Source organism: Copadichromis virginalis, linkage group LG19 (assembly GCF_057382275.1).
Source record: "Copadichromis virginalis isolate Kocher_CV1m ecotype Utaka linkage group LG19, C_Virginalis_male_GT1.1, whole genome shotgun sequence".
NCBI lineage: Eukaryota > Metazoa > Chordata > Actinopteri > Cichliformes > Cichlidae > Copadichromis > Copadichromis virginalis.
In genome coordinates this window covers 29,437,191-29,453,237 of record NC_140636.1, presented here as the reverse complement: position 1 = coordinate 29,453,237, position 16,047 = coordinate 29,437,191, and the positions used below count along the sequence as shown (strand labels likewise).

General features: G+C 41.6%; 1 protein-coding gene across 5 annotated transcripts in view; it reads right to left on the bottom strand.

Annotated features, from left to right (window-relative positions):
• The window catches only part of pacrg (PARK2 co-regulated), a 152,925-nt gene that overhangs the window by 115,909 nt on the left and 20,969 nt on the right, over positions 1–16,047 (bottom strand). For all 5 annotated transcript variants that reach the window (XM_085440908.1, XM_085440909.1, XM_085440911.1 and 2 more), the window contains exon 2: positions 12,645–12,779. In XM_085440908.1, coding sequence (XP_085297034.1) covers positions 12,645–12,779 — 135 coding nt within the window. The remainder of the gene's footprint in view (positions 1–12,644; positions 12,780–16,047) is intronic.

Genomic DNA, 16,047 nt, shown 5'->3' with positions numbered 1-16,047 from the left:
GGTGCTCGACGCTGTACGGATATAGCATAAGTTAAACATCATGCCCAAAATATTTTCGGAGAAAAAAGGTAAGCGGTATTTTCAAGGAATGATGATTTCATGCAGACTGCCTCTTTGAAAGTTAATGCACATGCAGCTGGAAATATCGCCAATTTGAGGCAATAGTTCGAATAGCGTGGAGAAGACATTAAGTTTTAACCCCCCACTCCCATCTCATCCTCCTGTTGAAAGAAGTCTTCTTCTATTTGTATTACTGTATGATTAAGGTACAGAGTTTTTTTTCATGAATAAAATGTGAAATTTCTCTGTGGTCATTTAAAAAAAAATCAAGATTTTAAAAGAAACTATTTTTGCTTTTGTGTCTTAATACACTATAAATGTTTTCTCCTACTAGGGAACATTGTAAAAAAAAATTGTAGCATTAAAAATTCTCAAGACTGAATAAATATTTTGACCCTTGAATTTTGCCATGACTTTGCATGCACCGTACACTCCAGGTCAATGATGTGAATTGGTTGCACCCCAGAGCTATTATTTCTAACAGTCCACAGTCAAAGAACGCCACACTATGCTGCCTTTGATTGCAATTTTCAGTCCACAGGAATCAAGAGAAGCGATATTAGGCTTCAGAGCTTTCCTGTCAACAAAGAAAAGGAGAAAAGAGTGCGAACAATGTTTGTGGACAATAACAACTTCCGAAAGACCTAAGGCATTTCTCCCCTTATGCATTTCAAAAATGAAAAACATGTCCTATATTATTATAGGGCATTAAGTTTTTCAGATTAGCAAATATAAAAATAAATCTGCTAATTAGAAAATATAAAAATACATTTACTAATTAGACTTTCTTTTATTTTTTTGCGTAAACCATGTGAGATACCCATTAGAGAATTTCTGAATTTTTGAACATGTGTGTGGAGCACAACTTTAATGACTCTGCAAACAATATTTAAAAATTGTTATGATTTGGCACCACAGTTTCATGACGGATGGATAATGTTGGATAAGCTGTGTGCTAAATTCCTAAATTAAGTCTCCTCTGAGACTGACAGAGATGTATTCTCGCATGTTTTAAATACAAATAACTGCTGCTACTTTGTCTTCTACAATTAAAGCCAGAATGTTCTGCACCACTTCTGCAGTAATACGTGCAACTGTTTGTTGAACCCCATTTAGCTTACATTCACTGCCTTTCCCCACTTTTCTACAGTAATCCTACATTTTGGCTGCTAAGCGGTATCTTCATAGATAAAATTACTGCCCAAAGCTCACAGGAAAATTGCTCCTGTTTGACATAAAAAGCCCAACATTTGTTGAAGTTCACCATGACTAAATATATAATGCTGTTTTCAAATGTATGTCTTTTACCATGTCAGAGCTCAAGATGCTCTAATTTCCATTTTGTGATCCCCACAATATTGGTTGAACTTGAGTATGAATATGAATCTCCAAATCATGATCTACAAATTGCAAGAACATGAATTTTGTTTAATGAGCATTCTGACTAGAGTTTAAATTGATCAAACTCTGAAATATCTAAGGAATTAAAAGCTCTGGTCTCTGATTAACAGTTGATGAACATGTTATTGACTTTACCGCTGTTGAAGTCAACAAATAATATTTTTTTCATATAAAAGCGCAAAATGTGTTCCAAATGCAGGGTGCTATGCAACCTGCTTTCAGTCCCACTGGCACAGTGGGTATAAAATTAAGCCTATGTCTCCACACGTGTGACAGAATGGGTCATTCTAAAGAGCTCAATTAATTCAAGCTCGGTATTGTAATAGGAGGCCACCATTTGAATAAATCCATTTGTGAAATCTTTGCCCTCCTATATATTCCACAACTGTAACTGGCATTAATGCAAAGTGGAAGGAGGCTTGGAACCACAGCAACTCAGCCATGAAGACTGCATAAAGTAACAGAGCAGGGTCGCTGAGTCCTGAGGCGCATGGTGCATAAAGTTTCATGGGGAGCAGCTTCTGTAGGTGTCATGTGCAGGTGGCCCAGTGCTTTTTTCCCCCCATATATTGTATTTGCAAAGAAGCTTTTTAAGGTATGAAGACTTGTAGGATATACTATGTTTTATGCACACTTTACTAAAGTGTGCTTGTGGGTTTCAGGTGTCACTTCCAGAAAAAAGTCCACAAAAGACAAAGGGTAAAGCCATCTTCTTGCACTTGCCAATTTAAATGGCAGTTAAATCAAGAGAATGGCCACGAGTCCTCTACTCCCTTAAAACGCTGCCATTTAGAATTATTTCTGCTTTAAGGCAGTGAAGGCTAGATCAGAGCATATAGAAGCATATAGTAAATCCAAATCTTGTGTAATACTGTCCTTAAAACTATGAGGGAAAACAAAGGGCCTTTACATTACAGCACTGGCGATTGTGTCCCTCGGTTCCGCAAAGTTTCTGTTTTTCTCCCAGACAACTCCCGCTGGCTCAATTAACTATTGATCAGATTTGTGGAACCGAATGTAAATAATTAACAGAAGTGGAGATAGCATCTGCAGCCCTGTAAACAACTTCAATACACAGGCCTCTGTTTCTCTGATCAATAGGGCGTGGACAGCATGCACAGCAGCCACTGTGAAGACCTCTGCAAGGTGGCCATGGAAACAGAGAAAATCACATTTTTATCAGACATCGCAGCTGCGTCAGCAAAAAAAAAATGAAGAAAAAACCCATCAACACCAAAGCAGTAATCAGGCCCTGGCTGTTTTATTGTAAATACAAGTGTAGGAAAAACATTATCTTCTTGACATTTAGATGTCTAATTAATTTTCTGATAGGTAATAGTTAAATGAATTTTGAAATCACTGCTGTTGAGGCCCCAAAGTGACTTTCGTATACAGGGACTACACTGAGAATGAGGTGGCCCCAGTAAAAATCTGTCATCCTTATAAGCAGCTCTGAGGGAAGAGATCCTGGTTATGCCCAACAAAGCCCATGTAAGAAAAGCTCCAACACTACAGAGAGAAAAGCAGGACGCTCTTTGGGGGAGCAAGTACTATATGGCACTGTTCAGGGGAACTGAGAGAAGGCCTCTAGGTAACCCTATTTGAATATCAATGCCTCCTGTGATCCACATCAAGGGCACTGACAGGGGCACCTCTATCTACAACTACCTCCAGCAGATGTAGGCGTGTGTGTATACGGATCACTCTGCGCAGTCATCAGCCACCGCATTATTCCAAGGTACTTTGTACAGTGCATTAATCACAGAGACCCTTGAGCGCTTCCATGGATCCAAATATTCCGACCTTGAGGTTACAAGAAAGACATTAGTCCTGATCCATTCAAAGTATTGGAGACAGGGAGGGGAGGAGAGGGAGGAGGCAGAAAAGCTTTCAAGGTAATGAAATTCTGCCATAATTTAAAGGAAAAGACTTGTGGGGACAAGCCAGAGCTAGAGTAAGAAAAAAAATTAAATTGGATTTTTTTTTTCCTTTCCCCCCTTTATTTTAAATTAGGCTTAAGTGCATGTGGGGGGTAGTTTTTCTTTCTCTTTTCTTTTTTTTTTTTTCAAACAAAAGCATGATAACAGCATTAACGTTGAGAATGAATCGAATCATTTCCAAACCAATTAACCTTTGACAGAATGGATGAGTGGACAGGAATAAGAATGGTGCAGGGGAGAGCGGGAGGAAGAGAGGGGTGGGTTGAACAGAGTGGGCAGCGTGTGTGCAGAAATATGGGCTTGGCAGGAAGGGGGCTAACATTTCGAGGTCACTCCTGACTTCAAGCAGGCAGCGAAGAGTCTGAGTGTAAAGGCTATATCTGACTAACACAGACATGCCAGTACTGTTAGCGGTCAGTCTGAATGGGGAAATGTCATATTGTCGTAGACATCGCTACTGGAAGAATGGCGAAGAAAATCAGCACCAAAAAGGAAAGGTGGACACTGAGGAACGGGGAGGACATTGGTCCCTTCAGTCTTACCTTCTTCTCTGTCCTGGCCCGCCTGACTGATTATAGAAGGGGTCTGCAGTTAACCCCACTTATTCTTTATGCTGGCTCACACTCCCTCTCTACCCCAATCTATCTATTTCTATTCCTCCCTTACTGGCTCGCACACAGCTGCAGCCGGTCCATTAAGTTAATTAAAGGCTCCATTTTGAGCTGGAGCCCGCTAGCAAATACGAGTGCCAATCAATAGATCTCTGGCTTATTTTGTGGGAGGGAGGGGTAACGGTGCCGGTGCTGCATTCGGGGACATGATTTGTAGCCTTGGCAGACACACCATGTCCCTCTCTGTCTTGTCCTCTGTCTCTGTCTAATTTGGTAGCCACCCTGCCCGTACCACAATCTCCTTCCCTCACTTCACTGTGATGTCATCTATCACCTCCCTCTCCCGTCTTTACCCCAAGCTATCCATGGCTCTTCCCATCTGTCTAGAAGGAATCACAATCCTATGTTTCCCTAAGAGAGTGCGTGGGCATTTGTTTTAGTCACCATCTGCACAGGGAAGCCAGCTGTGTGGGGTTGCATCTGGTGCTGGAGGCATGGGAGGCTAGGGGGGAAGACAGTAGCAGGGCCGGGATCAATAGGGTGTCCACAGGGATGATGTTAGCTTGGAGACGAGGAAACGAGCAGTGGGCCAAAGGGGAAGAGATTCTCAGTGACTCCAAAGATCACAAAAATGAATTAGAAGTTGATCGAGCCACTCTAAGACATAATCAGAAAGGATTTTTGAAAGTATTTGTAAAAATATTTGCAAAGTGTTTGCAGTATTTGCAATTGTGACATTGTCCACATAAATTTGTCCAAAAGTGCATACATTTCAGGAATAGAATCCAGAAAATTACATAAAACCAGGTTAAAAAACACTGTTCAGTTTTGTTGACACATTAAGCTGAATGCTTTTACAGAGGAAATTTTGGAAATAGCGTTTATCACTTAGAAATCAAACGTGTTATAAATAAGGTGGTGAACAGTATGCAACAAGCCTCTCTGTAAAAACTGTGGGAATATAAATGGGTATAAAACTGGAGAGTTTAGAGTAAGTGGTGCTGAAGTGGACATTTGTGGCTCAGAGTCTGAGAAAAAATACATTTTGAGATGACATCCCAGGGCTCTAGAGTGCGACCAATTTGGTCGCAAATGCGACCAAATTTTTCAGTGGTGCGACTAAAAATAAATATTTGGTCGCACAGGTGCGACCAACTGTTCCGGTAACAAAAAAAAAATCTCTGTAACTCTCCGTGTGGTCAACAACAGACACACATTATGCCCCTATCGTGGACTAAACCAATCAGAGATAGTCAGGGGCGGGACCTCTCTGATTGGCCGTGGTCCAGTTGAAAGTGCAGGTGGAAGAGAGAGGTGAGTAGCTTGAATAAAGCGATATCAATTCATTAACGGATTCCACACAAAGACCTAAACACGGAGCGGACCCAACACATCAGAATCAGCTTCGTCTTTCTCGGCTTTCTCACCCGACGGCCTGAACACGGACACGCTGTCGGAGCTTAGCGATTCTTCGGGTCCGCGCTGTGTTTACGTCTTTTTGCGCTGATTCTGAGCTGCAGGTTTTGCCTCTCTCCAACCAAAATTCACCGAGCCTGCAGCAAAAGAAGCAGCAAACTGCGCTTCACATTTGATCAATGTCGTCATGAATTCCCTCTGACTTTTGCTGTTTTGCTTCCACCACGATAAAAATCACACTTCCTGCACAGCTCTCTCTCTCTCTGTACTTCAGGAACAGTTTCCCGTCTCAAATCTGTTTTCTGCATTATTCATTCGCTTATTACCGAACAGTCTAGCGTTGTTTACAGCGCTTTTTCTTTTTTCACTTAAATGACCTCGGACAAGAAAGCCTAATTTCTGCTGTTCAATACTGAAGAAATTTAAATTTCTTAAAATTATGCAAAATTGCAGAATATTTTTAAGGTTATCTGCTATAAAAAGCCAGACCAGGAAAATCTCCTTCATGTTTTCCTGTGTTTTATTCTCAGTTACTTTCACACAAAGGCATCTGCTGTGATTTTCACAATTCTGATGAAGTCTCATGTGTATCAGTACTGATAAATGATCAGAATTATAATATTTCTGACTGTCTGAGGCTAAATTGAATCAAATCAGGACTTTGAGAACCGGAATTGAATGGATTATAGAAATCAGTGATGATACTCAGCCCTAGTGAGCAGCCTAGGCCTGAGAGAAGTGGATGTACTGTAGCTGTGGGTAATAAGAAAAGATGAAAAGAACTATTGATAACTTTTTTGTTAAGTTAAGGCCTGATCTGTCTGAAATTCATAGCCAGTGCTCTGACACGGTGCCATCAATATTTGAATGCTGAAAAAGCACAGTGTATCCAGAAAACACATTATATGCTGCAGTAAATGCACTGCCCAAGTGTCCCCTCTCCCCACGGCCTTTCAGCAGCAGAAAGCAGCAAACAGGTCGTCAGAGGAGGCCAAGATGATGATTAAGTTTTTAACATTTTCTACAATATTGACAAAGCACTTTAAGCACAAGTTTGTTAGTTAATAATTTAGAAATTAATATTGTCTGTATGGACTTCCCCCCCCCCAAAGAAAGTGCACATGTAAAACTGCGGTGTTAAGCGATGCGGTTGAAAAATTTGAGTGCGCCTAACTTTTGTGCCGGTACGCCTAAATTTTTAAAGTTAGGCGTACCGGTGCGCCCATGTCAAAAAGTTAGTCTAGAGCCCTGCATCCTTTAGAGATATGTATTGTTAAAATGTATAATTTCACTGGAAACTAAAAAAAATGAATAACAAACATCACTATGAAACATCTCCAGATAATTTCTTGCATTGCATGATTTCTAAATATTTATGTCTAACCATGCAAATAGTAACTTATTAAATATGTACAATCCAGCAATTTTCTTAACTACTTAATTTAGGGTCTCAGGAGAGCTGGAGCCCTTCCCAGCTGACAGGTCACCAGTCAACTGTAGGCAAATTATGCACTGACATTTGTGAACTGAAAAAGCTCAACAGACAAAGCCCAGTAAAATATAATACACATGTGAATTTTGGATTTCTTTAATTTTATAGCCCAAAATTAAACAGTGCATCTAAAAACAATGTTTTTCTCCTTAATATTTTGGCTTACATTTGCATGGCCATACCTCTGAGTCCTGTATAGGACCCAGAGGAAGGACCAAAGAGCTAAACAGCTTTATACTGAGTCATATTGTAAGTCATCTTCTGAAATAAAAGTATCTCCAATGATCCACCATTTTCTCCCAAAATTCATTTTTCCTATTGTCTCGTATCACAGCAAGAGTGGAAGGCCCACAGGCTAAACAACCATCATCAGCTTCACGCGGCGTTCGTCTGCTATGAGTAATGGCTCAGGGCGGCAGGCGGTGTAGCAGTTCAAGATCCACAGACAAGCTCTCTCTCTACTGGATGCCTCCATTCCAACAGTTCCCCTCATTCCTGCAGTCACACCAGCAGCATGGAAGTGGTGCAGCTCATCGGGCTTCTTCCCAGCAGTCATTCGGCAATTCTTTCCCTCCAGGGAGGCAGCCCATGCACATCTTGATGGTTAGCCAGCGTTGTTGGTTGGAGGCCTTTTCCTTCCACCTCCTTCATCTACTCCTCCTTTCTCTTCTCGTCTCTCATTTTTCAGCGAGGATGCATGCTGCTTTTTCCACTTCTCTAATCTAAACTCCCTCTTTCTCTCTTCTCTCTTCTCTCAGTGAAAGCCCAGGGGGGCTTGTTCATATTCTCTCCTCTTATTGTGTTTCATCTCTTTCCTTATGACACAGAACTATCCCCCCAGAGTATCCAGCTTTCAGCCAGGGAGCTGTAGAAAACGCATGGTTAACCCCATTTTATTCTGTCTATTCAAAGGTTCCCTGACAAAGCTCTAGTGCCCACAGCAGATAAGACATCATTGCCAAGGAGCAGAAAGGGAGGTATGGTATGTATTCACCAAAATTAAAGAGAAGGTCATTTTCTGCAAAAGGAGCAGTATTTCCAAGCAAGATGTTGCACCATAATGTGCATCTTAAAAAACAATGGAAAAGCCCACTTGCTGAAGCTTATTTATGAAACAGCTGTTGGGGAAGTGCTTTGCTGCCGTACTTCTGGCTGGGAAAAGTATTTGCTCTTAGATGGGTTACTTTAAGGTTTCTAATGTCTGAATAAAACTTCAGTGGATAATTTTAGCATCATGCTACAGTAACCTTCTGTCAATGATAATCTGAGACATGAAAACTATGAATCATGTAATAGCTAATTTAGGTGCCGTGGAACAAATGCCATAACCTTACTGCTGGTGCACACGCAGACTGTGTTTCACTTTGCTATTAAATAAGTGAAAAATCACTCGAAAGCAGTAGTTTACTAAATTGACTCCCAAGAAAAAGAATACACCGATAATATGTAATACAGCTGTCAAAAAGAGGGGGTCATCAACTATAAGGTATGACACATAAAAATGCAAATAGTTAGATGGTATAAAAAGAGGATGTGCAGGGAGGAAGGCTCCTTTCCACTGCTGTATCTGCAATGACCTCATCTCTCGTGCACCCCACTCTTTTTCCCGTGCTCTTTTTTCATTCTCTGTCTATCTTTCATTTGTATCAAGCGCGCACTCCCACTGCATCTCTCAAGCACATGCACCCTCATCCTCGGTCACCCTAACCACCTCATTTCTCCAGCCCTCCCTCTTCTCCAACTCTCACTCTGTGCGTAATTCAATCATCCCAAGGAGATGGATATCCGTCCCCTAGGAGCGCTTACGCTCTCCATTTCCTAAAGCGCTTGATCAGATTAATTGATTGTCCCCTCCCCATACCCACCACCAGCATCTCTACGCCCCCTTATACTGGCCAAAGTCAGTGTGGTGGCGGAGGACGAGCAGAAATCCGGTTTGCATTGATATTTTTATAAAATGGCTTTTTCCTGCTGCCCCTAAACAGGCCTTGGACAAAAGGGAATAGATAAAGTAGATGGGCTGGGAGAGGGGAGGGGGCTGACAAGCATGATTTAAAAAAAAAAAAAAAGGAAAATAAAACAACAACCTGGAAGCATACAAGAGAAACACAGAGCTGAACATAAGATCAAGGGACAAGATAAAACAGATAAGCAATCAATGAAATGAAATATACAAGTCTGTTTAGGGGGTTTATAGTACATGTGAGGTGAACGCGTGTGCATGTATCTGAGTGCCACGATGTCTGCCTGTAAGCCTGCAGAGCACAGCGGAGGGTAGAGATGGGGAGTCAAACCAAGCCCCGCAGGGAACGCGGGAAGACCTCAACTCATCCATTATAACTGAGAGCCAAACGGCTGCCATGTCTCCTGATTGCTGAGTCCCTGTGGAGCTCTCTCTCTCTCTCTCTCTTTGTCTCCCTCTCTCTGTTCCCTCTCTTTCTCTGTCGCTCTCTTTTTGGCACCAGGGATTGCTGTAGATTACACTGCTGTTCCAGGCCTTTGGCTGCTACGTTATGGCAGTGGCCAAATACAAGCACAAACCATACAAGCACTCATGCACACACACACACACACACACACACACAAAACACGGCACACAAACACACAGGCACACAAAAACACATAGACAGGGATAGGAACTCGCTCGACACTCTCTTATCTACCTGCCGCACATGTTCCCCATACGTGTAAAGCTTTTACCTGAGCGCCCCATTACAGCTGAGGCTTTTACCTCTGGAGAGCCAAATTACCTTTCAGATACAACCTTCCCTTTTTCAACTTGCCCTTGACATTTGGTTCACTTGCTTTCCCCCTGAACATATAGACTCAACCACACATTATAAAGCCATACATACACCGGCAAGCTACACATACAGTCACAAAGCCACACGTCTCTGTGATCATAATGGATCACCCGTGCCTAATAATTTCCACGCATTTATAAGAAGTTTTGTTCTTCAGTTACCAACCAACTACTCCTTAAAAACCCAATTACACACTTTTTAAAATATGAACATTAATTTATATGAAGACCTGTTAAATTATTTGGTTGGTTTGGAGCCCATTCCCCTGTGAGTGAACGCTATAATCTGCAGTTATGCACAGCAGTGCTCACAATTCCACACTGCCCGCCCAGCGAGATGTGGAGGAGAGTTTTATCTATTGAGTCACTCTTGAAGAAAGCATTTAGTGAGTGAAAGAGACATTCTTTTAGCGGTACTTGAACCGACTAAAAGGAAAGCATGAGTGAATTCTGGTCTGACATTTCACAGTTAACAGTAAAGAAGTTTCCAAAAGTCAAAAACACCAACCTGCTTTATTTCACAACCATGTGTAAAAAGTAAGTTAGAGTCTCCTCTCTGATTTCTAACTGTCAAAGGAGTCACATGCATTGTTGTAGCATAAAAGTACTCTAATTAGCTGGCTAAATAGGGAAAATCCAAGTTCTAATAAAAATGTAAAAACAACAACAACAACAAACAAACAAACTAAAACAACAAAGAAGAAGAGGTTAAAGGCAAAATCTGAAATATTTTTTTCAAATAAGCTTCATGTTCATGATGAACAATCGCACAAAAATGTCTGATCACAGGAGCAAAACTGGGAGTAGTTATTGTTTTATTCTGGATTTATACACGTAGGAAAACCAGTAGTGGGAATAGCCCCCTCTTCGCTGCCACGTAGCAATGTTTCAGAAACAAAATGTGTTGCCAGTAAGTTATGACATATCTGATTTTCCACCAGAATATTAACTCGTGCAACTGCCTACAGCCCCAGCGCCGGGCTACTACACTGTAAGAGGAGAAATGTTAATAACGTGTAGCTGGTGATTCATTGAGAGGCCAGTAACACATGCTGCTCACCCTGCTGCTCAGAAAGACTATGACTATGTACTGTAAGTGGAAATAGGGAAAAAAGGAACTACCTGTCTGCACCTTTACAAGCGAAATGCTGATATTGATGGCAAAGATTTGTTTGGCTGTGCATGAAGCCTGTTTGTCTATTTTGTGGTCAATTTGAGAAGTGAGTGGCGTTGATGTTTGCTGCTTTGCAGAGGTAAATAAGCATAAAAACATCTTTGTAGGGGGCTTGAACTGCTGACCTGAATGCACACACTAATCAGGTGACAGTAAAAGCAGATATGTACAGCATACACATATATGCTCACAGTCTGTATACATGGGCACACAAGCTAAATAAACATACCAGTCATTTTTCTTTGCGAAAGGCTCTCTCTGTTACTTACCTTCCCCAGACTTTTTATTTGCTAGGGGGCTGTGTTTTCAGACCGGGATTGATCCTGAGCTGCCGTCTTGAACCCCTGCCCCGAGGGCAGCTCAGTGCAAACACGCAGCAACCCCTCTCCACTTACTCCGATCATAGCTGCACTTTTTGTTACAGTATACCCACACATACAGTGCAACATGGGCTGCCTCCAGTAAACAAGAGGCTGGCTAAAATGAGTCATATTCAGCAGGTTTCCCAGACATGGCTTAAAGCTAGTCCTGGACTAAAAGATCACTTCAGGAAAGCCAAAACGAACATAACCGCCAAAGATGCTTCAAAGTGCAAGCCCTAAGTGTGAACGAGCACCCAGGAAAACCCTTCTCTTACCGAGGATTTAAAAAATGATGAGGCTGTGTGTAAGTGCTGGGAGGGAGGATCAATAAGCATAACAGCAGCACTGAGTATGACAGCAACAATTACATACACCACATCCCATTTACTGAGTGTTTTTTTCATCGGCAAAACACAAAAGAAATCCATTACTTTTTTTCCAAACACATAGATTCATTTGAACACTTTACATAAATAATTCATTCAAAGGGAGATGCTTTTACAGTGTTTTCACCTGAAGACAGACAGCTAACTAGCAAGAAAGCTCACTCACTCACCCACCCACCTCTCCTTCTCCCTTTGAAGTAGGAAAAAAAGAAAGAGGAAGGGCATAATTTTCTTGATTCATTTATCATTGCTTACTATGAATAAATGCCATTAAGCATAGCGGCTGCATGCAGTTGTGAAGTTATGGAATAGCTGGCAGCATAGTGGGAGCTGAAATAAAGCAACATGGTGATTAGAAAAAAAAAACCCAAAATGCATCAATTCTACCCACGCTGCAACGGTTCAGAGCGGAGTGTTGAGACACACATATACAATAAACTTGCAAATGCATACACAGTCACTCCCTGAGTTTTTGCTGCGACTGCCCTGAGTTCCTATGGAGTTTGTGATTGATGGATTCTCTGACTGGTGCTGTGGGACAGGTGAAGCCTTTCGAGTGAGCTAATCTACACTGCCTCCTACAGGATAACAGCCCACACTGGGCCCGTGAATATGTGAGAAACTGTCATCTTCACCTCAGCCGAGTCGATAATGATGACGATAAACGGTGTTTGCACAGCACTTATCAAGTCTTCAGATTCAACCGTCACATGTATTTGACAGCAAGGATGGTTTGAAACGTTAGACAGTGCAAAAAAAAAAAAAAAGACTTTAGTTGTATTTCATTCCAGAATTGAGATTGTTGGGGTTATTATCAAAGGATGGCCTTGCTGAGGTTGTCAATACTTTAATTTGCTGCTATTAGCTTTGTATTGCTCCCAAAGGTTATTTAAAGTATCTTTTTTTTCTGACATACAGCGTTACAGCCTTTGCTTCAATACATTAGATTGTGAAAACCACAAGGATAAGTCATCTCTTATCAGAGTGTAGCGTCCCTACCTTCCATGCAATACTGTTCCCTCGGTTTTCATGTTTCACTGCAATCGGAAGCTCCCCACGCTCGTAGTATTTGCGGAATGTGCTTGGTTTGGCAGGGCACTCATGAAAAACCCTGGAAGCTCTGGGACCCACCACCTGGTCAGGCAGAAAAGAGAAAATGGTAATTAAGAGAAAGGAGCAAAATAAAGATTTAAACAGAAGGAGACATGCACAGTGAGTGAGAGTGTTGTTTTATGAAATCAGAATTGACTGTGTTTTCTCCTACAAGAATAGAATCACTCCCACTGCCTTTTCTTTAAAGTAATTCGGGGAGACACATGTGCCTGCTTTTCTGCTCCTCCAAGGAAGGCAAAACACAGAGCGAGTGTGTGCGTTTGTGTGTGTCTGCATTGACCATGTAGCCAGAGGCACTGCCAGAGGCATTGTTAGGATCATCTTTTCTCTGCCTCCATATTGGATATGTGCTATTACTGTGCCACTGAAAGCCAATGGGACTCCTAACACATCAGCCAGAGTGTCTGCCACTATTGCTGTGGGATCCATTGATGGTGGCGCCACATAAGATATGTAAGTAAATGCAACACCCCTACAAAATAGAGCAAGTAGAGAAAATTATTTTTTAACAATTTCCATGTAGACCTGTGCCGGTGGATGATGATCTCTGGGGACTGACCATGCTTGGTGTGATTGCAGATAGCTGGCCAATCACAGCAACTTTCCCATTAATCCATTCAGTTAAGATTATCATTATTATTATCAGATTAAAATGAAATTTAATATGCCTGACTGTAGTCATTTGTGACAACGGCGTGGACACGCACGGTAACACGCTCACACCTCTGCGATCTTTGATGTGTTCCCCTCATCTCAAAATGAGAGACAACAGCCTTTCTGTCCTGTGTCTTTACAGAGATGCTAGTTTAGCCCAACTACTAAAGTTTGTTCCACCGAATGTGTGTGTTTGAAAGAATAGTAAAGAGTTTTATCACACCAATATAAAAACAGGCTGAATGACTTAGCGGTACTATAGACCTAAAGACAAATAAGCATAAAAAAGCCATGTTTAATATTATGACTTTACATGGTCTTTCGATATTCATCTGTTTATGGTCACTAATTACAATAGACTGAATTGCTGAATAATTCATCTCTGTATGTGAATGGGGCTCTCCTGCTGGTATATCCTCACGTGTTTCTCATCACGCTGAAAGTGGCAAATAATCTCCCCATGGTCTCTCTCTTTCTTTCTCTATTTCTCTCTCTGTCTCTCTCTCTCTCTCTTTCTCTCTCTCACACACACACACACAGGCTGTGTGTGGGTTTTCTTGTGTTTGGGCTACACACTGTGTATTATAGAGGGTGGGTAGTGCTACCATAATGGGTAGAGATTAAAAACATCCCCCTCCCTGGCAACACTAGCACTGGGTACTGGTGATCACACAGGGGGGCGATAAGGCTATGAAGGAAATCGCCCCAGCCCTAGTCCCATGTTACAGTACAACTGGGAAACAAGAAATTGAACTTTTTCATAGCCTATTATTGTTTTCATAGGTGACACATATTTTGGGGACTTCCAAACATCATCTCAGTGATATGAGTGAAGAGACTATTTCAGCTGAAGCAGCTAGATTTGTTAAATCTTACAATAATGATCGCCGTATATGTATGTGTTTGTATGTATCCTGTCTTTCTTTTATTGGATGGGCAAATCTGAACAAAACTAACAAATACTGTTAAACAACATCTGTAGGGTTTAAAAAAAATGTGTTATGATTCCAGATTTTTTGATTTTCATATTATGTTCATCTCATTACCTCCCCTGTGAATGGTTCATTTTTTGATTGCATTTGTTTGTTTATAGTTAAGACTAAAATATTACACCTTTGCAACAACACAGTGTAGTGGATGAATGGCAGAAAGCCAGAGTCACTATTTTCCCCATCTGTGTCCCTTGTGTGCATTCCTTGCCATCTGTGTCACACTGCCACATGACTGTCAGATGTGTGGATGTCATTAATCCTCAGATTACCACTCTTGGAGGAGCTGAATTATGCCACAGAGACCCACACACAGAAAAGTGGGTCTGGGATGCGTTATCTTTGGCAGGACATCCTCAGATGGCTGTCCAACTTGACAGATTTTAAAGAGGATCCGAGCTATTACATGCTACTCAAAGTTTTCATGTTACATCACTCGCTAGTGTTGCCTGTTGGTGACTTGAGTTCAATTTAAATACTAGAAGGGCACTAGGAGAGCGTATCCTTTACCAAGGCCAATGAGTTCACCAAGCTTCACGAATTTCAGCCTGGTAGGTTTTGCATAATCTTGCTGACAGACAATCATCGCGATCGTGGCTCAAGAGTTGGGAGTTTGCCTTGTAATCGGAAGGTTCCCGGTTCGAGCTCCTCCTCAAGTTGTGTCCTTGGGCAAGACACTTCACCCGTTGCCTACTGGTGGTGGTCAGAGGGCCCGATGGCACCAGTGTCCGGCAGCCTCGCCTCTGTCAGTGCGCCCCAGGGCAGCTGTGGCTACAATGTAGCTTGCCATCACCAGTGTGTGAATGTGTGTGTGAATGGGTGGATGACAGGTTGTGTAAAGCGCTTTGGAGTCCTTAGGGACTAGAAAAGTGCTATACAAATACAGGCCATTTACCAAACTGCACCGAAAACATACCTCTGCCTGGCTCTCGCTTCGGAGCAGGACTATAAAAAAATTACAACTCCAAATGTATCTCAGTAAAACTGCCACCAAGGAATGATGCAACGTGGATCAAACTTTAAGCTGCGCGTGCAATACGATGTAGTGGGTGCCAGGATCAATAGACTCTGGAGAAACAAAAAAGAGAAACCAGGTGAGTGTCGTCGAGCGCTCAGTGCATTTAAACAGCCCTAATGCACCGTGGGATTGCAGCACAGTCATTTCAAATGAATCCGTTTGGAGCATTTGTTTACCATGCCAGGGAATACTGAATAATATTATGCTGATTAATAGGCACAGGTTTGTATACCTGCAGGAAAAAGACAACCCAAACAAAATGTCTGTGACTAACAATGCATGTAAAACACAAGAAAAGGCACTCTGCAGTACCGTTGCTCTACTAGTCTTAAGGAATCCCAGCAAACATGTATACCTATTATCAGGCTGTTATTTTGAGTTTAAACTCAGTTACATTACCATAAATGTTACCTATCGTTTCGAATAATCCCATCAACAGTGCCCTTATAAAGAGACTTTTCCTTTTTATTAGATTCAAAACCAATTAGTCTATAATTGCTTGGATTGCTTTAACTTAGCATTTTCATGAATAGAAAGTGTCAGCTTGCCTCATTAGAATTTTATTTCTGCCTTGTCACATCACATAAGTTAATACAACACTGGGATTGTTGTTTCATTTAGACTCTGA